Source organism: Trachurus japonicus, chromosome 7 (genome assembly GCF_045865225.1).
Source record: "Trachurus japonicus isolate A0001 chromosome 7, Traja_1.0".
Taxonomy (NCBI): domain Eukaryota; kingdom Metazoa; phylum Chordata; class Actinopteri; order Carangiformes; family Carangidae; genus Trachurus; species Trachurus japonicus.
Genome location: NC_140913.1, coordinates 4266707 through 4292170, shown reverse-complemented (window position 1 = coordinate 4292170; position 25464 = coordinate 4266707). Strand labels below are relative to the sequence as shown.

General features: G+C 43.6%; 1 protein-coding gene across 1 annotated transcript; it reads right to left on the bottom strand.

Moving 5' to 3' along the window:
* Positions 1-9243: 9243 nt before the first annotated feature.
* Positions 9244-22540, bottom strand: LOC146984032 (NLR family CARD domain-containing protein 3-like). Its single transcript, XM_085783004.1, has 6 exons — positions 22498-22540; positions 14936-16748; positions 14393-14566; positions 14022-14195; positions 13857-13903; positions 9244-9767 (listed from the first exon to the last, which is right to left on the bottom strand). Exons 1-6 carry the CDS (start codon positions 22538-22540, stop codon positions 9244-9246), a joined length of 2775 nt encoding a protein of 924 aa, XP_085639130.1.
* Between the last annotated feature and the right edge of the window lie 2924 nt (positions 22541-25464).

The window sequence follows — 25464 nt, the reverse complement described above, 5'->3', positions numbered from 1 at the left end:
ATTCAGTTGTTTAACACATTCCTGTGAAAAAAAAGTTAAATAAATTTATTGTTGAAATAAACTGCAGACAGCAACACATGCTTCAACATTGAGCATTCAGACAAACTTAGCCTACAACTATGGCATTACATTTTCCTTCAGCACAGCGTGAGCCAGGCGTTGGGCTAATATAAATATGACAGTGAGATAGGTCATTGATCAAACCTGATGTTAAACCGTAGTTCAGTCAGGTGCTTTGTCAGAGTAATAGCCTAAATCATTGGAATCCCAGGTCCATAGAACAATAAAAAAAAAACACATATACACAGAACAGACAGATAGTTATAGCAGAGTTTATGTTGAACAGGTAATCTTTGGTTTTATAGTGGAAATTGTGACTGTGAATCCGACATTTTACTCCTAATTCAAAGCCGTGTTTGGTTTGTGCTGGCAGGCTTGTTGCTCTGCTCTGGGTCCATGGCACTGGTCCGACCTCCCATTAGTCCGACCTCCCATTGGTTCGACCTCCCGTTGGTCCGACAATCGGAGTAATGAGAGTTCGAACTAATGTGAGGTCCTCATTAGTTCGAACTGGACTAGTTATTAGCATTAGTCCAACTCTCCATTCTTACCGTTCACTATGCATTTTTATAATTATTCATATAGGCTCCACCTGTCAATAAGACACACGTGGAAGAAGAGGTGCAGTTTATTGTGTTTCACCAACGAGGAGCTGTCATTACGCACGACTTTTACGCACTGCTGCGCGCTCATTAGTGTCTGTAATTAAACCTTGACATTCATATCAAATCAAACTTACATTACAGACAGGTGGATTGGGTTCTCTGTCTCTTTCTCCCACTCCGAACAGACAGACGGACGTAATCAGAAAGGAAACAGAGGCTGCGCATTGATCCTTTTTTCCTTTCTGGGATCAAACGGATCATGTGCAAAACAAGCATTTCATATTAATAACACATAACGCTCATTATGCTTCCAGCCTGTCTAGCCTCTACCTGGTCTTTTTACTAAACTTAACCAACTCCTTTCTTCATTGCCTGAACCTAACCAAAGCGAAATTTACTTTTTTTTCTCTCTCTCTCAGTCTGCTGTCAGCAGCAGCGGCGGCTGCAGCAGCCTCGCGCCCGTGAAGTGAGCTCAAGCCGCCAGGTTCAGCCGTGCTCGAGCGGAGAGAAAAAAAAAGTGTATTTCTTTTACTCTGTACTCTGGGAGGGGGGCTTTGATTATCAGTTTACACATCTTGATCAGCATTTATGATGGTTGTGCGCGATCTGACATGATCTGGCTCCTTTCTGGGCCGCGTGTGTGTGATGTGCGTGTGATGTTAGAGAGAGAGAGAGAGAGAGAAAGCTGCATGCTCCTATCAATGGAAGAGCTTGTCACAAAGTGGCGATATGACAGGTCGAACTAACGGGACCACCCATTGGTTCGACCTACTATTGGTCCGACTTGTGGTTGATTTTGTCGGAGTAACAGGAGGTCGAACCAATGGGAGGTCGGACCAGTGGGTATTTTGTCGGAGTAACGGGAGGTCGAACCAATGGGAGGTCGGACCAGTGGGTATTTTGTCGGAGTAACGGGAGGTCGAACCAATGGGAGGTCGGACCAATGGGCAGTTCCCGCTCTGCTCTGCTCTACTGAAGGGGGGCGTGTCGTTTCTCATCGTCTTTCAGATCGTAGACCATAGCATTCATTTTCTATCAAATGTCCCGCATCATTCCGACAATTTTTGCCTCCTTTGGTCGGAATGACGGTATTTTTTTCTTTTTTTAAACATCCCGTCTTTCCAAAAATTCCTTCAGTAGCATATTTTCCCAAAAAGATTTTGCACTGGTTGGGTTTAGGCAATGAAGAAATTAGTTGTTAAAGCAGATATCAGTGGAATGTTTTTGTTAATATAAGTCCTAAATAGTCCTATTTTCCGTCAGCAATCACTTACATGAAGTATTTCAGCCTAAACACGAGTCTCTCCGTCACTCTGCTCTGCTGTAACCCGAGGAGAAAATTTTCCTTGTGGGATACAAGTGTTATCCAATGAGGGGAGAGAACGGCATGAAGGGCTGTGTGTGCAGCCAAGGGATGCGCGTGAATGTGGTGACGTAGCACGAGGACCAATTGATGCCTGACAAGGGCGGGGGCTGCTAACTCATGGTGCGTTCAAGGAAACTCGTACTTTGTGTTTTTCCTTCCTGTGAAGTCATACCAGTTCGATCTGGTACGAGTTCACGGGTCGGAAGTTACGAGTGGCCGTTATAGGGAACTTTCACAGACAACAGGACGGTAAAAACACGAGCTACGGGTTACCTGGAACGCTACCAAGTCGTAGTTGTGACTTGAAGCTGTAACTTACGGTTTCAAAAGCCTGCCTTGAACACAGCATTAGCCGAAACGGCCGTGCCACTGATATCTGCTTTAAGTTTAGTAAAAAGACCAGGCAGAGGCTAGACAGGCAAACTAGTCCCTGTCTGCGCTCTGCTGCGTAATTACGCACAACCATGTGGGTATTCTTCTATCAGCATGTCTTATAGAAGGGAGTTGCCTGTTGAGTAACATTTCCTTATAGAAAGCCTTGTCAGAATGGTGGGACGTTTGCATGTCGGAATAGCAGTATGTCGGAATGGTGGGATGTCCCCCCATTCCTTCTGGCGATACTGAGTGCAAGGTCCATCGCTAAAAAAATGAACCACGTTGACTTATGGATAGTGTGTTTTCACGTGACATAACACAGGGGACATGTGTGTCCATATGGCAGGTGGACTTTTCTCTTCGATAAGATAGATCAATCTCTCGATCCTCGTCTTCCTCTTCACCCTCCATCTTCTCAATTGTTTCCTCCAGCAAGTCGATGAGTGAAGGAGGGAGGATAGGGCCACAAGACCACACAGGTTCAAGAGTACCCCCAGTCTTCTCCCAGCCTTGGCCAGGATCATAGGGCTTGGGGCACCAGAATATTGGTGTGGCAGCTCTCTTGTAGATGGCCAGGCGGTGGTTCACATGGTTGATGTGTGGGACCAGGTTGTCTCTGCAAGGCGGGAGCCGAGAGAGATCCACCTTGGATTTGGTTGTCAGTGTCAAATCTTCCCCAACCATCCTCTTTAGCATGATGGTTGAGGCTGCACTGCAAACTGGTAACCAAGTTTTCTAGGGAGATAAGTAATTATTATATCAAAAAGTCTTACTGTATCAATGCCTATGTTCAGCAATAACTTGATTGTCATGACTCATGACATGCTACTGAAAATCACCTGAAGGTTGTGTGGTACTTAGGATTGCTCTGCAGCTTCTTCAAAGGCCCGACCTTCCCTTTGCCCTTAAAGGTACTTGTGACGTCTTCTCTAGTGAAGATGTACAGCCCCAGTACTGTTGTGCAGTATTCTGCCCCCTTTGATTTTGCCAGTTCTGAGAGAAGAGGGAGGAGTTCCCCACCGTAACCGCACTTTGGTTCCGCTTTCCTTTTCCCTCCTACATTACATTACACTACACAATAAAATATTCAAATATTATTAAACATCTGGCTGGCTGTTACCTGCATTAATAAAGTAATGTTAAAGTGTCACACAAGCCCGGCTAACTTGGCAGGGTAGCTTTTTTTTTTGGCCTTTTACAGTCGAGAGAGACAGGGAATGGGGGAGGCAGAGAAAGGGGGAATGACACGCAGGAAAGGGCCGTCGGATGCGGGATTCGAACCGGGACCGCCTGCACAAGGACTATAGCAGTGGCGGCTGGTGCTAAAATAAATTGGGGGGGGCGTCAGATAAATAAGATAAAGAGCATTGCTAACTTCACATCCAGCAGTAAACAGCAGTCAGCAGCGGATCAGCGTGATCTCTCCCTCCGTACAAACGCCCCGTTCTGATCCAGCTCCACTGGACTTTCAAAGTAAAGGTGACGCCAGCTGAAAATTAGTTAAATAGTGAAACAGCGGCGCCTTTATAGCCGATTTTAGGATGAAACTCTGAACATAACCTGGTGCTAAGCATAAGTTACCGTGGTGATCTAGTCGGGTTAAAAGAGAGCCACCTTTGTAGTACAGGAGAGACTGGCTTTACACTCAACATATCTCCCTAACTCACTAAGCTGGCTTTGCAGTAACTTACAGCCCTCAGCTGAGTTTGGCATGACACAGACGAGAGAAGCGTCGTGTAACTCTGTCCACGGCCACTTGCCTGCTGCAGGATTTTTAAGTCAGGTTGCTCCTGTCCAAGCTCCTTTATCCTTTTTTTTTTTTTACTCCAGCGAACGCCTCGTGAAAGGATTATTTCGTAAAGAAACAACTGATTTTTCTTTTGCTGCGGCTGCCATTGTCTCCTGTCTTGTTGTTGTTGTCTGTCTGCTCCGGGTGCACGCGGGTGCGTCTGTAGCTGTTTGAGTGACAGGCGCTCCGCTGCCAGGGGAGTGACTTTGATTGACAGGTCAGGTATCATGAATCAATCCGATTGGATGAAAAAATGACCCAAACGCGCTGATTGGCCACGGGCGCAAAGAGCTGCGCCCAGAGGAGAATCTTGAAGTGACCAATTAGAGACCAGCATGAAGTCACATGGAAGCCAAAAGTTTTAAGAGCCCACATACACACTCATTAGGCCGGCGCCCCTCGCTATTGAAATGTCTGAAACAACCCAGAATAAACCCAGTATGGAATGGAAAGGCTTACAAATTTCAAAGTAAAACCCATTGTATGAGTGAACACTGAACAGATATGGTAATTACTTTTTATTATGTTATTTATGTTTACTGTGTCAACACTTTTTTCCTGAAATTTTGATGGGGGCGGCGCCCTAGCGCCCCCTATTGACCGGCCGCCACTGGACTATAGCCTCAATATATGGGGCGCCTGCTTAACCCACTGCGCCACTTAGCGCCCCGGCAGGGTAGCTTTTAGTTTTTTCGCCTGTGTTTTTGGATTTGAATGCACAGAAAATGCTCAGAATGTTCCGGACATTCCGAAGCTCCTCATACACGGTTACGGTTGCTAAGATGCTGCGTGACTGTACTAAAGGCCCTTTCACACCGCGGACGTAACGAATACATGACACGAAAAACCATTCACACCGGCGGCGACGCGAATAAGCGACAGATGCAACAATTATAAACCAAAGTTTCGCTTTGCGACGGGTGGTTCTTCACCTCCACGTCATGTCTTTAATCCGTCAATTATTCCTCACTTATAAAACGGAAAGGTGAAATCCGGCGATCTGATTGGTTGTTGCTATTCTAAAGCCTTATCACAGCGTAAGCTATCACTCCACCTCAGGCACGTATGACTGGTATGCAGGGCCGGCCCTAGGATTTTGGCGGCCCTAAACAAGATTTTTGTTTGTGGACCAAATCACTGGTTCAAACTGAATACAGACGTGTTTATCCCTCTGAGGTTTGAGGCCATTTTCTCGACTTTTACATATTTTCTTAAATTTATCTTTTTAAAATACTTGCAGATGTAACAATACTCAAGTGTTTTATGTCTAAATATTAGAACCTCCGCTGTAAGCACACTGATGCCAATTTGTCCTAGAACACTATATAAAGAAATAATTTAGGCCAAATGCCGGAAATTTAAGGTCTGCTTTTTGAAAAATGTCCAATCCCTTGTGAAAACACTCCTTCAGTCATGAGAATGAACTGTTTTGGTGCTTGAAATAGGATATGAATACAGTAATAGATACGTGTAGAAAACAAGTCTAAAATGAAATTTTGTAAAATTGCTTTTTGAGCACAAATGTTGTCATTCTGCCGTTCTATTTTCACCAAATGTCTCAAATGTGAGATAAAAGAAGCTGAATATTGACTTCACATTACATATAAAGCTCATAGCGTGCGTGCAGACCTCAGGATGTTTAAATGACTTGAATGAACCCCGGTACCTTTCTGATCATGTGGCCCCCCACCTAACGGCTGTGGCCCTAAACAACCGCATAGAGTGTTTATGCCAGGGGCCGGCCCTGCTGGTATGAATGGAAGTTGTTGTCATGTATCCTTGACAACGGACTGTTGCAGTCCGTAGCCAAAGACAGTTGATGTCTTTACGATGTTAAAAAATGGACAAAAGTAGTTGAATTCACATGTTTAAGGTGAACTTTCACCTCCAGGGAGGGTTAACAATGGTAGAGGGGACTGAGCAGTGACTTTCACCTGAAAAAAGGGGAAGAAAAGACGACATGCAGAGCTACTTGGAGCTAACGTCTGGAGAGGTGGGACTATTTTTTTCACAGTGAGGCTATTTTATTGGATAATATGTATTTCTGGTTGAATAAAACTACATGAAATTGATTGCGTATCCCTCTTTCATATTGCCTTTATTGGTAACCGTTTTATAAAAGCAATATATCACTCCAGTCCGTGGTATATGCTCATTATACCACGGCTAAGGGGCGTTGTTCGGCCCGACGCGAGCCGTGGTATAATGAGCATATACCACGGCCTGTCGTGATATATTGCTTAAGTATTCGCCATGCCACTGTTGTCTTGTTACCAACTTTACTATATTGACACAACAGCTCACTGTCTGATGATCACTGATTAATATCTGATCACTGTCCTGACTGTAAAAGAGATGGTGAGAAGGTGGTGAGAGCAAACATAGCCTACTCTATTGCTATTTCTAAACCATCTTTGGTGGGAGACACAGGTTGTTTACAACATTGTTTACATTAGCGGCCAAGCTCAACCTGCCCGTGTGGGTGTGTGTGTGTACGTACGGTGCGACCGCACGTCAGAGAGACAGCAGGTGGAGGGGCTGACTGGCAGAGATGAGATGACTCAGCTACAGTAACATTATAATAACACAACAACAACAACACAATGACATGCTGAAGGGCAGAGAACTCAGGTAACGACAGGTGTTAACGAGGAAAACATTCAAACTGTTCACCTTACCTTCAGACAAGGAAATAAACTGTCTGCAACACAACAGTTTGGTGATGTGGAAGGGCGTGTTCTTACCTGTAGAAACTTGTACATATCCAACTGTATCCCTGTGCCTGCATATTTTTCTGAGCTCTTGGCGCCACCGTAAGGTTAATCAGAAACTCGATTGACAGAAAAGTTAAGAACATATAAGGCACAATAAAACAACAACAAAAAGAAAACAAAAAAGTTTAGTTTTATTTTATTTTATTTAAATCCAGGATTTCATTATTATTTTTCCTTCACTTAAAACACTAACCGCTACATTCAAGCTTTTATTTTGTATCCTTCTAACATTGGTCCTACAGACGTTTTATTTTGAACTTCTTCCGGTAGTCGTAGCTCCTTGTTTTGGAGCTTGGTTTGAGTTTGCGAGCAAAAAGACAAAGAACAGTGACCAGATTTGACTCCATGATAAAGATCTTAATTATTTCACAATTAAGTTCCTTGCTGTGAGAGAAAAAATCACATCAGAATAAAAATACACTCACCTGATCATATTATGAAAGAAACGTAGTGCCACTTAAAGTTTTATTGTGTAAGAATTACTCCCATCTAGTGGTGCGGTTGTAGATCGCAAGCAACTCAGTCTATTTTTCATGCTGCATTCACGTGAAATCGGTTAGATGGCATACGGACGACAGCCGCTGCAGGTAAGCGTCTATGTAAACAAGTGGCCCGTCAGCACGAGGCAAAACAATACACGTGACAATATGTTGTCATGGCGATGTGGTATTGTTTACCTGACCCACGTTTTACCGGCTTTCTCTGGACTTATGTGACTAAAATGACATCTGGTTTGTTACCGACGGCCGTTTTTCCGACTGCACCTGAATGCAGCATTCACATGCAGTCCTCACTGTGTTACCGCGGTGACTTTTCACAGACGCCACCTGGACCTGAGCCGACAGCTCCGGTGTCTCCGCTGAGTTTCCGTGGTTTCCTACCATCACGCTGCCACTGAAGGTAAAAACATGGAGACACCACATTGTTGGGGTTGGGGTGGGGTCTTGATGGACCAGGTGTCACACTGATGTTTCCTGAGCAGATTTGACCTCTGACCTCTGACCGGTCCTCCTCTCACCATAATCCCTATAGTCATAGCAGTAGGTTCTAGAGGTCGACCGATTAATCGTTTTGGCCGCCGATAGGACGTTTTACAAAGCTCTGCTCAGTGAACACAATGGAGGTGAACGGTACAGGTCCCCTGTCCCTCATCAAACTCATCAAATACATAATCCAGACCTACCAACCTTGACATTCTTTTACGAGTATTACCCCCCCCCCGAGAACATTTGTTTAGAAAATGCTCTATTTCTTCACCCACGTTCAATTTTACTGTAGATTAACTATATCATTCAACTACTTTTCTACTCTTTCTGCTTTGCTAGGGATGTCATAATATGACATTAGGCTACCTTAATAACAAGCCCATGACATTTACTGCAGTATTGTAAAGCATGTCATGATATCAAAATCTCACTGTATTATAATAGCACAGTACAATAATTATTTCATTATCCATAAGTCAACAACAAGAACATTTGGCCTTTCTCAATCACCAGCGTCTCTCCCCTTATCCCACCCTCTCCTGCCTGTCTGCCCCCACCTAACTCACTCACCTCGCTCCTTATCGCTAATGTCGATAGGAAAAAAAACTCTTGGTGCTTATTTCCCTGATATGACATTGTATTTTCAACGTGAAAGTAATGTTATTAACAGTACATATTTGCCAAAAGACACACACCTACACTCACGCGTGCACACACACACCAGTTTACCGTTTTAACTGCCAGCTGCTGCGGGTGGGGGCACGGGGAACGGGGAGAGAGGTGGAGGGAGGCAGAGGACAGGAGAGAGCAGGCCAACATTGTGGTTTCGGCAGACTCGTTATTCTCCGCTACTCTATGATGATTGGTTGAAACTGCACCACTACACTGCTGCATCGTGTTGTCAGACATGAGTATTGCACGTGCACATTTCTAACAGCACTCACAGATGTCTGCAGCTTTTTGAGTAGTTTAATGAGGCGGAGCGTACCAGCGTATTTTGATGTCAAATTTCGTACCTGCTATGCAAAATGCGTACAGGTTGGCAGGTCTGCATAATCCAACAACTCCACAACACTCTGGTGGACAAGTTGTGACCTGCACATTCACCACACTATGAGATAATCATGTAGCATTAGAGGCAGAGGGATTATGGCAATAGGAGAATTTGCCAAATTATTGAACTATCCCTTTAGGTCCAGATTCACATCAACCTTGGTCCAAAAAGGAGACGCTACATCCTTCTTCGTCTATCTGTCTGTCTGTCTGTCCTCAGGAGAGACCATGAGACCTACAGAGACACTGAGGAACCAGAATTGATCCAGAACCCAGGATACAGAGGTTCAGTGAAGGTGGTTTTGAAGGTGTGGAGGTGGAATATTCTGTCAGAGGAGACACTGTAGAAGGACAGAGTGCCAGCAGGACAGTCCACATACACTGCTACTCTGTTAGAGACAGAGGAGGAGGAGATTGGTGTTTCTCTGTTGTTGTGACAGACAGAGTAAAGACCATCTACATCAGAGCACCTCAGACTCCAGGAATGATCATTTCCTCCGAACCAACAGTCTCCACTCCGTCCTTTCCTTCTGATTCCTCTGTAACTCACTGATATAGAAACCCATCCACACCACTCGACCTCCCAGTAACAGCGACCAGTCAGACCAGTTGAACACAGCAGCTGAGGCGAGAGGTGAAATCTGTCTGGATGATCAGGATATGACTGATCCTCTGTCACATTTGTCACCTTCCTGTTGTTGTCAGACACTTTGAGGTGTTTGTTCACTGAGTTCATGTCCACTTCCAGTTCACAGGCGTCTGATGGAGAGAACAAGACACAACACAGCTGCAGTTTATCATCTGTTCATTTATCAACAACTTCACTGACAATTCATGAAAAAGAATAATTCAAACATCAACAATGTTCTGCTATTCTGGTGTGGACCTGAGGAAGAGGCTGATGGAGATCCACATGGAGTGAATAAAATGTCACTAATGAAACTGGATCATCATCTTCCACTGCAGCACAAAGAACTTACTGTCGTCCTGACAGTGACTCCCGACACTTAAACCTGAGCTGCTTTTATTCTGAAAAACTCTAACAAGTCAAACTGTAGGATGTGTTAGAGCAGTGGTCCCCAACCTCCGCGTTTCGTCTATTTCAGACTTCCGGTCGTTTTATTTTGGAAATGTTGCCACTTCCGTTTGTGCATCTTCCCAGCGCTGCGCAATTGACAGGCAGGTCCACAAACGTAAAAGAGTGAAAAACACATGGGCCGGGAAAAACTCAATAATGAGACGACAGAAGACCCGACGCCTGCCAACAAGAAGAAAGCTGTTCTAAAAGAAAAACCACAAGTCCTGTTTAAATTACGGGTTCATTGCAACAGGTGATTCACATGCTCCAAGCTCCACAGTGTGTAATAGCCACATGTGCCGCTTAATCACTTTACAGAAAACTTATCTCCCTGTGTTCTGGATTTAAGCAGAATATCCTGAGATCACCACAAAAGCACTGAAAATCTGCTTCCATTACAAGCATATTATGTTTGTAATGTTTCTGCAGCGTCAGCAGCAAAACGAGATGACAGAGTAGACAGGACGCGAGATGACAGACGGACCATCACCCCCAGATGACTGACATTATTATTGTGATCCTATATTATGGTGAGTTGCTATTGTTGTCTCGCGTGTTTTTTTATTCAGAACAGAAAAAACACTTACAAAAGCCATCAGTAGGGGGCAGTATAACATCTCAACACTGTGTCAAATTACTTTTTTCTACAACACTCACTAGCATTTAAGCACTTAAAGCAGAACTATGCAAGTCAACCGGAAATAGCTCGCTCCTTCGTTGGTTTCTCTTTTTTTCCTTCCCCGGAGCTCCCCCACAGTTCTGGGAGGCACATGTCACTGTCGTAAAAAAAAAAAAAACTCGCCGCCACCACCTCCTCTACCCCCTACACGTGCTTGTGTTTACATTGGAAGCTGCTGAAGGTAGAGAGCGGTGTTTGCAAAGCCCTGCTAACACGGAGCTAACGCTAACACGGAGCTAACGCTAACACGGCCACACACAGACACAAAGACACAGACATACACACACAGGAATAAAGGTTCCAAAACGCGAAGGTGTGTGTGTGTCATGATGTATTACATTATCTTATAAAAGATCCATGGTGTGTGTGTGTCTGTGTTAGCATTAGCTCCATGTAGCCAGTCGAACTTCATCAGTACAGTAGGCTACAAACATTCCGTGTTTCCATGGTTTCCTCCGACTTTCCCAACTCAAACCAATCACGATTCGTGACATGCATGACGTCATCTGCGTTCTTAACTCGTACTGCCGTAAGGCGGTTTCTCGCGATAGTTCTATCCATTGACGAGATTTGTAACACCGAGACGGACGACTGATCTTGCAAGTGCGGTTTTCAGCCAGTGGGGGGGGGGGGGTGCATTGGCCTAGACCCCATTCACCTCATAATAGGTCACTCAACCATCACAGTGTCTCTGAGCCACAATAATTACAGCCCAAATCCTGCATAGTTCTGCTTTAAGCAATTTCCATAACTAAGATCAATGCTCAACCTCACAAATAATGTCAAAAATATGAATCCTTCCAAACTCGCATACGTTTTTGTTTTAATTTTTTTTTTTTCTCTTATTCCCTGTTACCTTGCATACTGTTTTCATAACATATAACAATAGACAGTACAGTAAGCATATTACACAGATTTAAACAGGGTAAAGCCCGATCTCCTTCCTAAGGTAGCCTACTCAAACCTTTGTCTTGTCAGTGGTCAACACACAGTGGTCAAGATATCTGCCTTCATATCAACTGTTGGACAATACTGTACTTGTATTTGCCCATTCAGCACACATTCACAAATGTAATGGTAGTGAATGTCTATGTGTTTAGTTCTTGAATGATTGACTGGATTTGACTTTTTGACTTGTGATTGCGATGGCTCCTTGATTGTCCTCCAGGATCACTGTAGGCGAATCACTCATTCCAAGTTCAGTCAGTAATCGCTTCAGCCAGGTACCTTCTTGAGCTCCCTTGGCTGAGTGCAATATACTCGGCTTCTGCTGTTGACAGTGCAACTGTTGCCTGTTTCTTGCTGAACCAACTCACTGCTCCAGCTACAACAGTAACAAAAAACGTAAACGTAAGAGAAAACTATGTGACCGTCTACAGTCCTGTTTGTACAGTACATGTAATGTAAACAGGAGAACATACACTATGCAACCCCCCCCACCGGTGACCGGCGGGGATAAAAAGGTTGGGAACCGCTGTGTTAGAAGACTAATTTATCTGTCTAACCATTATAACTATGACACCTGAAACTGTAAACACAGCTGATCGATTGAAAAAAATTACCGCTCCACTTACGTTCCGTCATTGAGAACAGGTTCTTCAATGTAACTCAGTCAAAGTGAGACGTATCCTCAAGATGTTTAGCAGCTCTGTTAGGTCATGCTGCTTTACATGCTGGTAAAGCTAGACATGTCAGACTTGTATGGGCTCGGAGAAAATCACTTCGTTACTTGCCTCGTTTTTAAACTTTGGCGGCTCTGCCACTCATCTTTTTGCCACTCAGTGGACGTTCCACAGCGACTTCCGAGTACCGTGACGTCACGTGCATACCCTCTATTACAAAGCTGTGAGTAGTAACTATGGAAATGGACACATTTTACTTTACTCTTTAAATTTTTATGCTGACGATACAGTTGTTTATTGCCGTGACATTACGGTTGCCCTGGTCTTTGAACATCTGAGTAGCATCACAACCATAGTGACTTTATAGTGACTTTAATGAATCCATCAGCTGGAAAGGATCATAAATCATCATAATTGAAGTTTTGAATGGTGATGACTAATTTTGTTTGTATTGCCATGGAAACAGACTTCAACAAAGAATCTAATAAAAAGGAAAAATGGAGAAAAAAAATATGCCTATGTTATTAAAATAATAAAATGATCAATACCAAAGTCATTAATCTCATTAATATGTGTTTGATTGGTGATTTAAAGATCAATGTTGAGACTGAAAAGATGGATTTAGAAACCATCCACACTCTGTATGAACACCAGTTTATATGTTCAACACCAAGTGTGTCTGGTATTTGTACAGATGTGTCTCACATCTGGCCCCAGTTCTGACATTCAGGGAGGAACTGGAGGATAAATCCAACTGAGATCACGTTAATCATCTTTTCAACATCTTTGTGACATCAATTACAGCCTGTTGTATATATGGTTCTGTTGGCTCCACTGTTACAGTTTTCCTCCATTGGTTTGGCTCTATTTTCGAAACAGAAATTACATTCTCAAAACAACAAGGACAAACGTCCAAACCACTTGGCAATTGTTCACAACAGAATTGAATTTCTCATTAATTTCATCAAATTGCAAATGTCTTCGTACATCTTTGCAAATTATTAAGTACAGTTAGCACAATTTGTGAATAGTGAATAGATCTTGTTGATCTAAACTGATTGTTGATTCTCAGTCTAATGGTTGTTCTCTCCAAAACTTGTCAGCCTCATTTCATTCTATCACATCACATGCACAATAGTCTGTTCAATTGTCAAAATGAGTCAAGAACATAATACCATGAAGACCATATATTTATTTACAGCTCTGTAGGCTACATATAATTTTTCTTATTTTTATTTATGTGTTTATATTACAGCATATTATGTTGTATACATTGTTTAACTTACTTACTTTGAATGGATTTATTATTTTTTTTTTTTTCAGTTTTATACACAATGGTATTCTGTTAGCAGAATGAAACTCTGGAGAAATTAGACTTTGTACGTCACTCTGGAAAATGTCGAAATCTAGTGTAAAACGTGCAGCTGTGTTCGCATTAATCATATTTAAAAACAATTAAACACACTCACAGTTCCTCGGACCAGGTCTCAGTCTCTGAGGTCCACACTGGTCCACCCTGGAAGACAAAACAAAGTCAGGATGAACTTCATCCACCTTCACTCAGTTCATCAGTTAGTCAGAGAGACACAGCGTGACAGCAGCTGTTGTCTGTCCAACTGTCCATCTGTCCATACCTGAGAGTGTCCAGTCTCCAGTCTGGGTCCTCCAGTCCAGCAGACAGCATCTTCACTCCTGAGTCTCCTGGATGATTGTAGCTCAGGTCCAGCTCTCTCAGATGGGAAGGGTTGGAGCTCAGAGCTGAGGCCAGAGAAGAACAGCCTTCCTCTGTGACCTGACAGTATGACAACCTGAATAAACACACACACACACACACACACACACACACACACACAGAAAGATTAAATTTGTGTGAGTTGTGTGGTTCTTCAACTAATATATTAAACTATTGGTGTCTGCAACTCTGCAAACCTTCCCACTTTATTATTACACATCATTCAATGCAAGATCATAATAAATATAAGAAGCCTTGTTAAAGTCACCCTACCTGAGAGTCTCCAGTCTACAGTGTGGACTTTTCAGTCCAACAGACAACAGCTTCACTCCTGAGTCCTGCAGGTTGTTGTTATTCAGGTCCAGGTGTCTCAGACTAGAGGACTGGGAGCTGAGGACTGAGGACAGAGCTCCACAACTTCTCTCTGAGAGGTTACAGCTGCTCAGTCTGAAGAGGAATTGCAGGCAAAAAGACCCCAAAACAAACATTCAATATTCAAGAAAACAAGAGATTAGTATCATAAATACACAACAGCTACACACTAACCTGAGAGTCTCCAGTCTACAGTGTGGACTCTCCAGTCCAGCAGACAGCAGCTTCACTCTTGAGACCTGCAGGTTGTTGTTACTCAGGTCCAGGTGTCTCAGACTAGAGGACTGGGAGCTGAGGACTGAGGACAGAGCTTCACAGCTTTTCTCTGAGAGGTTACAATCCTTAACCCTGAAAGGAGAACAACCAGACAAAAAGTACCAGTAACTTTGAACTTGACCAAAGAGAAAAAGTTAATCCAAATGGATATACTGTGTTGGCACTTACAGAGCTTTGTTGGAGGCTTTGACCACTGGCAGCAACCTCAACAGAGCCTCCTCTGAACCAGAGTATTTCTTCAGGTCAAACACATCCAGATCTTTTTCTGATGACAGTAGGATGAAGACCAGAGCTGACCACTGAGCAGGAGACAGTTTACGTGTGGAGAGACGTCCTGATCTCAGAGACTCTTGGATCTCCTCCACTAGAGAATGATCATTCAGTTCATTCAGACAGTGGAACAGGTTGATGCTTTTCTCTGCAGACAGATTCTCACTGATCTTTTTCCTGATGTATTGGATGATTTTTGTTTTGTTTTGTGAACTACTCCCTGTTTTTGATGTTAGACCCCGTAGGAGAGTCTGATTGGTCTGCAGTGAAAGACCCAGGAGGAAGCGGAGGAACAAGTCCAGGTGTCCATTTGGACTCTCTACAGCCTCGTCCACAGCCCTCTTGTAGAACGGTTTTGATCCAGGGTTTTCTCTTAAGACTTCAGACCACCAGGAGTTTGTTGGTTGTTTCATCAGATTGATTCCAGATTTGAGTCCAGATATGATGAAGGTCAGATGTACATAAAGAGCAGCCAGAAACTCCTGAACACTCAGATGGACGAAGCAGAACACCTTGTCCTGGTACAGGCCTCTCTCCTCTTTAAAGATCTGTGTCAACACTCCGGAGTTCACTGAGGCTGCTCTGATATCGATGCCACACTCTGTCAGGTCTGATTCATAGAACATGAGGCTTCCTTTCTGCAGATGCTCAAAAGCCAGTTTTCCTAGAGACTTGATCATCTTCCTGCTCTCTGGACTCCAGTGTGGATCTGTCTCAGATCCTCCATCATACTTGACCTTCTTCACCTTGGACTGAACCACCAGGAAGTGGATGTACATCTCAGTCAGGGTCTTGGGCAGCTCTCCTCCCTCTCTGGTCTTCAACAGCTCCTCCAGAACTGTAGCAGTGATCCAGCAGAAGATTGGGATGTGGCACATGATGTGGAGGCTTCGTGATGTCTTGATGTGGAAGATGATCTTTCTGGCCTGCTCCTCCTCTCTGAACCTCTTCCTGAAGTACTCCTCCTTCTGTGGGTCAGTGAACCCTCTGACCTCTGTCACCATGTCAACACAGTAAGGAGGGATCTGATTGGCCGCTGCAGGTCGTGTGGTTATCCAAAGGCGAGCAGAGGGAAGCAATTTCCCCCTGATGAGGTTGGTCAGCAGCACGTTGACTGAGGTGGACTCTGTCACATCAGTCAGGATCTCAGTGTTGTGGAAGTCCAGATGAAGTCGACACTCGTCCAGACCGTCAAAGATGAAGACCACCTGGAACTGATCAAACCTGCAGATTCCTGCTGCTTTGGTTTCAGAGAAGAAGTGATGAACAAGTTCCACCAAGCTGAACTTTTTCTCTTTCAGCACATTCAGCTCTCTGAAGGTGAAGGGAAATGTGAAGTGTATGTCCTGGTTGGTTTTGTCTTCAGCCCAGTCCAGAGTGAACTTCTGTGTTAAGACTGTTTTCCCGATGCCAGCCACTCCCTTTGTCATCACTCTTCTGATTGGTCGGTCTCTTCCTGGTAGGACTTTAAAGATGTCTTCTTGTCTGATGGTTGTTTCTGGTCTGTTTGGTTTCCTGGACGCTGTTTCAATCTGTGTGACCTCATGTTCATCATTGACCTCTCCAGCCCCTCCCTCTGTGATGTAGAGCTCTGTGTAGATCTGGTTCAGAAGGGTTGGCTTTCCTGCTTTAGAGATCCCCTCCAACACACACTGGAACTTCTTCTTCAGGTTCAATTTGTGTTCACGACAACAAACTGCAGAATGACTTTCTAAAAAGAGAAAAAAATAATAGCTAATAATTATAGCTGCTGCACAGCAATGGTCGGGGCCGGGCAATTTTTTTTTAAATAGACAAAATTGGGCAATTTGAAAGTGAAAGTTGCAAAGCCGTAGCACAAATGGTTTATCTGTTATGAATTTATTTTCAAAGTTTAGAAATTTAGATAGATGCTGTAAGGCCACCATCAGGACTATTGTCTTGTGTTACTAGTTGACAACATTTGGATATGTCATCATCATTACCCTTGCTGGGGCTTGAACCCGCAACCTCTGGCACCAACAACCAGCACCTAACTCACTGAGCTAATTGTCTGGAAGTGAGTCCTGGGGCCCTAGTCTCGTAGACCGGGCGAAGTCTAACCTCAGCGCAGCTTCGCCACGTCAACTAGGCGTGTCCAGGTCCATTTCGCAAGTTTGGTGGGTCATGCAGTCAGACTTACGCCAGCGTAAACCCTCCCCTCGTCCCTCCTACCAGCGCAAACGGTGAAGAGGGAGGAGACAGGGCGGGAGGGAGACAGGAGGAGGAGAGAAAGGCGTGGAGTGGGTTTGACACAGCCGAGTCAGATCTTCACCAATCAAAGGAGCTCCTCTCCTCACCTTTAACTGCGCGGCAGGCGATGCGCGCTGCAAGTTTGTCATTTTATACTTGGACATGGACGGAGGAGACAGCGACGCCAGAGGCCGAACCTCTCCCAGGAGGAAACAGCTGTTTTGGTCCGGAGGTCCGAGCTCAGAGTGACCAATAATGAGTTTACTAATATACTTAACCAGGATTGATCTGATACACTGAGAACCGGTGCTCAGTGTAAGAAACAACAACTAATAAACTAATAAAGAAACTCACATTTATTCAAACCCTGTGTAAGCAAGATGAGAGGTGTAGGCTACACTAATCACAACATAAACAAACACCATGGGGGATGAAATCAGCGTAAAGGATGCGCTCTCTCTCTCTCTCTCTCTGTCCTCCTCTCTCTCTCTCTCTCTCTCTCTCTGTCCGTCTCTTTTTTTTCTGTGATAGAGATGCTGAGTATACTGTAGTAGGCTATATACTGACTATCTGATACCGAGGCTGTTGTGGTGGACTAAGAGAGATGATGATTTGTGTTTTGTTTTTCATTACGGCTGCGTGATGCGGTCGCTCGCGCTAATGAATTAATAAGTAAATAAATAAATAAAGCGATCATCACAAGGGCAGAGTGGTATCTCAACACGGCAGCGACATGCAGTCATCCACCCTCACAGTCCTGCTATTGGGACATCCACAGCTGCTTTTCAGTGCCAGTTCGTCCCTGCTGTGTTAATTCAGGTGGAGTTTCCATTACGCGTGCCACAGCCTTTGATCTCTGCTTTGATCTGACGTCAGATGTGACGGGACAATCTATATAGATATAAATTCACGTGTTGATTCCGTTAGTTGCATTAAATAGGGGTTATTGTGGATATTTATTGCATTGAAATGTGCCTGGAACTGTGGAGATCTGCCTGTGAGGTCTTGGTGACGTGTGTGCACTGCAGGTCAGTCAGCCAAACTTCCACTGCACCTGCTGCGCTTCGCCCTGCGCTGAGAGTAGACCTGGTTGGAGGTGGCGAGCTTTCAGCGCAACCTCGGCGGGACATTTTCGCACAAAACTTCCACTGCACCAAGCTGAATCTGTGACGCCACACCTATCTCAGCGCAGCGCGATCTGCCAATCTTCCAATCTGACTTTGCGCTAGGCTGCGCTGGTCGAAACTTGCATTAGACCAGCTGCGTTACCTTGCGCAACCTGCGCTGCGCCAAGAAACTAGGGCCCTTAGTGTGTGACTTCTCAAATAGACTCAGGGAGTCACAAGCCAGGCAGCAGTTGTCAAAATGTCAGAAATACAGTTATCTAAACAAAAATCTGATAATACATTAACTGCATTTCAGTCAGCATGGAAATGTTGGTGATTTGTTTTTAACAATAAGTGTTTGGCATCATAAGATAAAATCTGATGAAAAATGCCACTCTTATATTGACTGCAGTTGTTCCCATGAGAGCAGATTGAAAATGTCTTTAGCAAGAATTGGATGGTATATGTTTACAGTACTGTTTACAGTCAAACGTTTTCATGCACTGTAGGCCCAATTCTTTTGATAAATCAAAAATCTTTGTGGATCGTTTGTGGAGGACAGTCTGAAGATCCTCTCCAGCAAGTATAAGTATAAGTTTTACAGATTTTTAAAAAAACAGAGTGATGGACTTCATAATTTGTAATGAGTTTAAGTTGACAAAAGTTTTAGCAGTATTGGGGCGACATTTTGGTGAGAGTTGCAAATGTTGGTTTGGTAAAGATTTTCAAAGTGTTTAAATTGAAACACTTATTGTAAAAGTCTGAAAGTCTTGTGAACATTTTACAAGAAACATGTTAACATAAACCAAGAGAGAAAGAAAAAGAGGTTGAGAGAAAGAAAAAGAGGTTAAGAGACAGATCAGTTGGAAAATGCACCAACAAGGTTATTGAAGCGAGATACGAACCCACATCCTTTGTGTTGCCAAGCTGACACCATACTCACTGTGATCAATTTGATGTTATTCAATGATGGCTGAAAGCCAAGCAAAATGCTAGAAAATGAGACCGACCAAGTGGTAGTAGTTTAAGTTCAAAGAGGCTGGTACACTAACAAAGTTGGCATGGTGGGATTTGAACCAGTGACCTTGCAGTTGGGAAGCAGCCACCTTACTGCTGGACTATAGCAATACTTGAGAGGTTGAGACTTTTATGAATGTGAGATTATTCATTGATTCACACTAATAATAATAAAGGAAATGGCTGACACAAACAATAGTGTGAATGCTGGAAGAAAATGGCGGACACAAACAACATTCAGCATTCACACTAATAATCTGATATTTGCCAAACTTCATCAACCAAGACTCCAAAATATTGTCAATTTTTTTCAGGAAGATTGAAAATGTATTTATCAAGAATTGTATGGTATATGTTTACAGTCAAACATTTTCATGTCCTTGGAGTTGAGTAAATCTGGCATGGGGCCGGACATTTCTGTGAAGTTTTTTTCACTGATTATGCATGGGAAGTAGGACTTCCTAGGAAGAAGAAAGAAGAACACTGGGAAAAACAATAGGGTCCTGGCAGCTGATGCTGCCCGGCCCCTAATGAATGAAATACGAATCAATATTTTAACATCTAATTGCTCTTAAGAATGTCCATTACAACTGTTAAGATGTGTGTTCTCATATATTTGAAGAGCTCTTTTCCAAAACGCTATAAATCCATTTTAATAGTTTTCCAGAAAATTACATTTTTTACCTAGACCCACCCATTTTGTTAATATTCAATTTATCCTGTTAAAATGATTGTTGGATCAGTTTGAACATGTTGAACAATGATTATTAAATAATCAAACAACAATATTGTTGATTAAAACATTTTTTCAAAACGCTATAAATCCACATTTAAAAAAACAAAAACTGATGGTTTCTGTCTTGAAAAACCAACAAACAAAAAAAGAGAACATCACCGAGTTAAGTGTGTGTCTGTGTGTCTGTGTCTGTGTGTGTGTGTGTGCGTCGGGCGGGGGGTGAGGGGGGAGTGGGGGCGTCACGGTAATGATGTCCTAGTCTGTCCATGGTTTCTTGATGTTAAACAAAGAGAACTATGGACGTTTTAATAGTCAAAATACAGACGTTATCATGACGTGAGCACATGTTGCTGTAAACAAAAATACGTCTTTGCTGTTAAAAAAAAAAAAAAATCGATCGTTGATTCGGAGGACACCCGGCGTTACAGGCGGGGGTGGGGGGGGGGCTACGGTATGCGGGGGCTGTGGGGGTATACTTAACGGCACAGTGTCCACCACATTAACAGATACAGTAATTAACACAGAATGAGATGGAGCAGGTGTGGCGCTTCAAGGCAGGTGTTTCTTGTCGGCGTGTGCCCTCAGCGTTTTTATGATTTTTATAGCTTTTAGTCGTATTTTTAACGTCTCTTTTTTCAAGGCAGCGTGCAAGGAACTGTTTTTGCATCTTGTGTGGCCATCGGTAAACCTGGAAGGAGTAAATAATCGCAAATACTCTCCACACTTCCTAATGAGTCTAAGGAAATGCGCAGCCCAGCTGAGTGGAAATACGGAGCGAACACTGGAAAGCATCGGGATAATTTGCAAAAGAAGTCGGGCAAGAGGAACTAAAGCCGGTAAGAACAGATGGGAGAAAATAACAACTATAGAAGGACACAGACCGAAGCCTAAATATAGGATGAAACGGGCAAGTGTACTGACTGAAATACGATTGGAAAAAACTGAACCGGAGCAAGCCCGGATGCCAAAGTTAACTCTCTGTAATGCGAGATCACTGACAAAAAAGACTGATGAATACGAAGTATTGCTGAAAACCTTAGATGCTGACATCGGATGTGTCACTGAAACGTGGACTCATGATAACATACCGGATGAGTCGTTGTCAGTTAAGGATTATCAACTCTTTAGAAGAGACTGGGTGAATGGAAAAAGCGGAGGGGGCGTGGCCGTGTACTGCCATGAGAGACTGCAGGCAAAAAGGAGAAAGGACCTGGAGAGCGATGACACTGAGTGTGTATGGGTCCAAATACAACCACGTCGGACCCCCAGCAGTGTTTCACCTATCTTTGTGGGGAATCTATATCACCCCCCCTGGGCAAATAAAAAACCATACCAGGACAGAACCCTGAAGTATTTAATAAACACCATAGACGCAATCAAAGCATCTTCCCCCCATATGGGACTATATTTATGTGGAGATTTTAATAAATTACCCACAAAAATGTTAACCTCCTCCCACCCTGATTTTCGGCAAATAGTTAAATGTCAGACTCGAGGGCAGGCCACCCTAGACCTGATTTTCACGAACATGGCTAAACTCTATAGCCCTCCAACCACCCTTGCCCCCCTGGGGTCCAGCGACCACAAGTGTCTGGTACTGAGCCCAATAAACACAACCGGGCAGAAACAACAGGTGACGCGCAAGAGGAGCCGGCTTGTGACGAAAGATAGAAAAGAGGCCCTTGCAACATGCATCGCTATGACTGACTGGTCTGCTGTCTACGAGGCTGAGGACATCAACGCCAAGGCAGCGAGTTTTAACAACTATATCCAGACAGCGATGGATATATGCATGCCTGTGAGACAGAAAAAAATAACAACTGCAGACAAACCATGGATGACGGAGAAAATAAAGCAGGCTATAGAGAAAAGACAAAAAGCCTATAATAAATGGGGGAAAGTGGGAAAATGGAGAGAAATTAGAAACTCTGTCCAAAGACTCATACATAAGGCAAAAACAAAATACTACAAAAATGAAATGCAAAATCTAAAGAAAAAGAACCCCAAGGAGTGGTGGGACTTTATAAATAATGGCCTAGGACGAACTAGATCATCTGATGCAAGAATAAAAATACAGGGTGTAGAAGAAAACAAAGCTGCAGAAGCTCTGAATAACTTCTTTGCCAAATCATGGACAAAAACAACAGACAACTGTGTTTTCCCTTTACCTAGACCTTCCACACAAAGTGTCATTTGCAGCATAGGTGAGATGAAGCTAGCTCTAACTCGCCTGGACCCCCGGAAAGCAAGAGGGCCGGATGGTATTCCAACATGGCTGCTTAAAGAACAGGCAGAGGACCTGGCCCCGGTCATCACACATCTGGCCAACTGTTCCTACCAACAAGGGTGTGTTCCAGACATATGGAAAGAGTCAAATGTCTGTCCCATACCCAAAGGCCAAGATCCCGGCTCAATCTCAGATTGGCGTCCCATCTCTCTAACTTCTTGTGTAGGGAAAACAGTAGAACGGTTTGTTTTGAAAAAGCTTATGCCCACAGTGCTCGATGTGTGTAAAAATCAGTATGCATATCTGCCCAAGCACAGTACCACAACAGCTTTAGTTAGAGCAATGCACACCTGGCTCACTGAAACTGACTCCAAACCAACAATGGTGAGAGTACTGTTGGCAGATATGTCAAAGGCGTTCGACCAGATTGACCACGGGACCCTGATGCAAAACATACTGGATTTAAAACTGTGCCCATCTCTGACAGCCTGGATACACAGTTACATCACAGGGAGGAGACAAAGAGTGGTGGCAAATGGGGCCCACAGCCCCTGGATTGAAGTGACATCTGGAGTGCCACAAGGGGGGGTAGTTTCCCCATATGTCTTCCTCCTCTATATGGCCACCCGGCATGCTGTGTTTGAGGACACCCTTGATGTGGGATATGCGGATGACATCGGGCTGTCGAGAGCAGTCCCCATATGCGACATCAAGACAGACACGTCAATGCGCCTGGAAGCACAAAGGCTGGACGAATGGGAGCAAAGAACAACATGATGCTAAATGGGAAAAAATCGGTTGAGCTACGGATATGCTTTGCTCGGGACCCTCCACAACCTCCTCCGCTGGTGCTGGGGGGACAGGTGGTACCTGTTGTGGAAACAACAAAGTATCTGGGACACCACCTTGACCAAAAGCTGACTGGAGATGTGCACATTGAGAAGGCAGTAAAAACTGCCTCCAAGCGGCTGCACTATCTCACCGTCATGGCGAGATATGGTCTACCTGCAGACGACCTCATTACCATCTACACCACTCTCATCAGGCCGTGTCTCGAATATAGCTCAGTGCTCTTCGTAGGTTGCTCAAAAAAACAACAGGCAGAGCTAGAGCGGGTTCAGACACGTGCCTGTAAAATCATCAGAAGGAGAGCTGGCAACATCTCGCAACCCCTACCACCACTCCAGACCAGGAGGGAGGAGGCTGCAGTGAAGTTGGTCAGGGACATGCACGACGAGAAACACCCTCTGCATGACCTGCTACCTCCAACACGAGGCAACTGCACAGCTAAGACGCTGAGGAACCAGCACAAGCTGGCTGAACCGATGGCCAAGACCAGCAGGCTAAGAAACTCTACCCTGCACACTGCAGTCAGGTTATACAATAGTGGCTACAAATGATAGCTAACTGTCTTTGCTCACTGCCCTGAAATATTTTCTTATAACTCTGTAATTATTTGTTTGTTTGTATGTAGCTTCTTTTTTAAAATGTTTTTGTAAAGTTCTGCAGTTTTTCGCATGAATTAAATAAAATCAATAAAAAAAATAAAAAAAATGAATGACTGAAAACAAACCTGGGTTCAGAGCACCGCCATGTTGGACTGCATGGAGCCCTCATAGAATTCTGAGGAGAGGGAGGAGATGTCGCGTTTTGGCTAAAAATAGATTTGGCGCTTATCGCAGTTTGGAGGGGAACTGCATCTTGTGGTGCCTTTTAAACAGGGAAATATAGCGATTTGACGTGATATGTTGATGGAGCAGTGAATAGGCTCAGTACACAGCAAAATGGCGTGACAAACTCATTTTTTTAAAATTTGGCGTTTATCGCGTTCTGGAAAAGAGCTCTTCATCAGAAGGAATTGGTCAAAAAAGAAATTAACTCTATTCTTAAGCGACATTCAGAGTTTCTTATGAAGCGTATTAGACAAAACTACTATTATAACAGCGCAAGGCCCAGCCATCTCCTGGCTTCTAGACTTAATCATGCTGAACAATTTACAGATATTGTTAGTATTAAATCAACAGAAGGGATTATACTTACAGAACCAGAGGAGGTCAATACAACATTTCGGTCATTTTACGCTGACCTCTACTCCACTGAGATTACTCATAGTGTAACCAAATGCAGCGAGTTTCTATCTCGGATTCAGTTACCTAAACTGACTGAATCAGACACAAGTAATTTAGATGCCCCCATTTCTCTGGAGGAGATTAAAGAGACAATACTCAGATGCGAAAAGGCCGGTCTCCAGGACTTGATGGGATCCCCCCTGAATTTTATGTTGTATTTTGGGATGATTTAGGATCTGTATTACTCGACATGTTTAAATATGCTATTGAAAAAGGAACCTTTTCAAGAGATGTTAATTTAGCCATTATTTCTTTACTACTAAAAAAGGACAAAGACGCTACAGAGTGTTCAAGTTATAGACCAATTTCTCTACTTAATTCTGACCTCAAAATTTTTGCTAAGATACTTGCACAACGCTTACAAAATTATATGATTAAGTTAGTACATTGTGATCAAACAGGCTTCATTCGGACAAGACTGGCCTCTGATAATGTTAGGAGGCTATTACATATTATTGATAAGGCATCTTCCATAAGTTCACCTGCGGCCTTGCTATCGCTGGACGCAATGAAAGCGTTTGATCGCCTCGAGTGGCCCTATTTGTGGGCTGTGCTGGACAAGATGGGGTTTGGCACCGCATTCATTAATTATATTAAAGTACTGTACTCAAATCCGACAGCAATGGTGTTGACGGGTAATATATGTTCATCGCCGTTTAAGATCTGTAGGTCCTCCAGACAAGGCTGTCCTTTGAGTCCTCTATTGTTTGCATTATCACTTGAACCGTTGGTTCAAACAGTCTGTCAATCTCCGTATATCTCTCCAATCTCTATTAATGGTACTGATCATCACATTTCTTTATATGCTGATGATATTTTATTGTTTATAAATGAGGCACCCCAGTCAATCCCTTATGTTTTGCATATATTTAATCAATTTAGTGACATATCAGGATATAAAATAAATTGGACGAAATCAGCTCTTTTGCCGTTAAATGAAGCGATGAGATCTGCCACTTTGCCACCTATAATCCCTATTGTTAAGCAACTGAAATACCTTG

What these genes read in the sequence shown, in the direction of transcription:
- LOC146984032 (XM_085783004.1), bottom strand. Translation starts at nt 22,540, where the DNA reads ATGGGACGCCAATCTGAGATTGAGCCGGGATCTTGGCCTTTGG. An exon ending in GCCGGGATCTTGGCCTTTGG is followed by an intron (nt 16,749 to 22,497) that starts GTATGGGACAGA and finishes TTCTCTTTTTAG; the next exon opens with AAAGTCATTCTGCAGTTTGT. An exon ending in GAGACCTGGTCCGAGGAACT is followed by an intron (nt 9,768 to 13,856) that starts GTGAGTGTGTTT and finishes TCTCTCCATCAG; the next exon opens with ACGCCTGTGAACTGGAAGTG.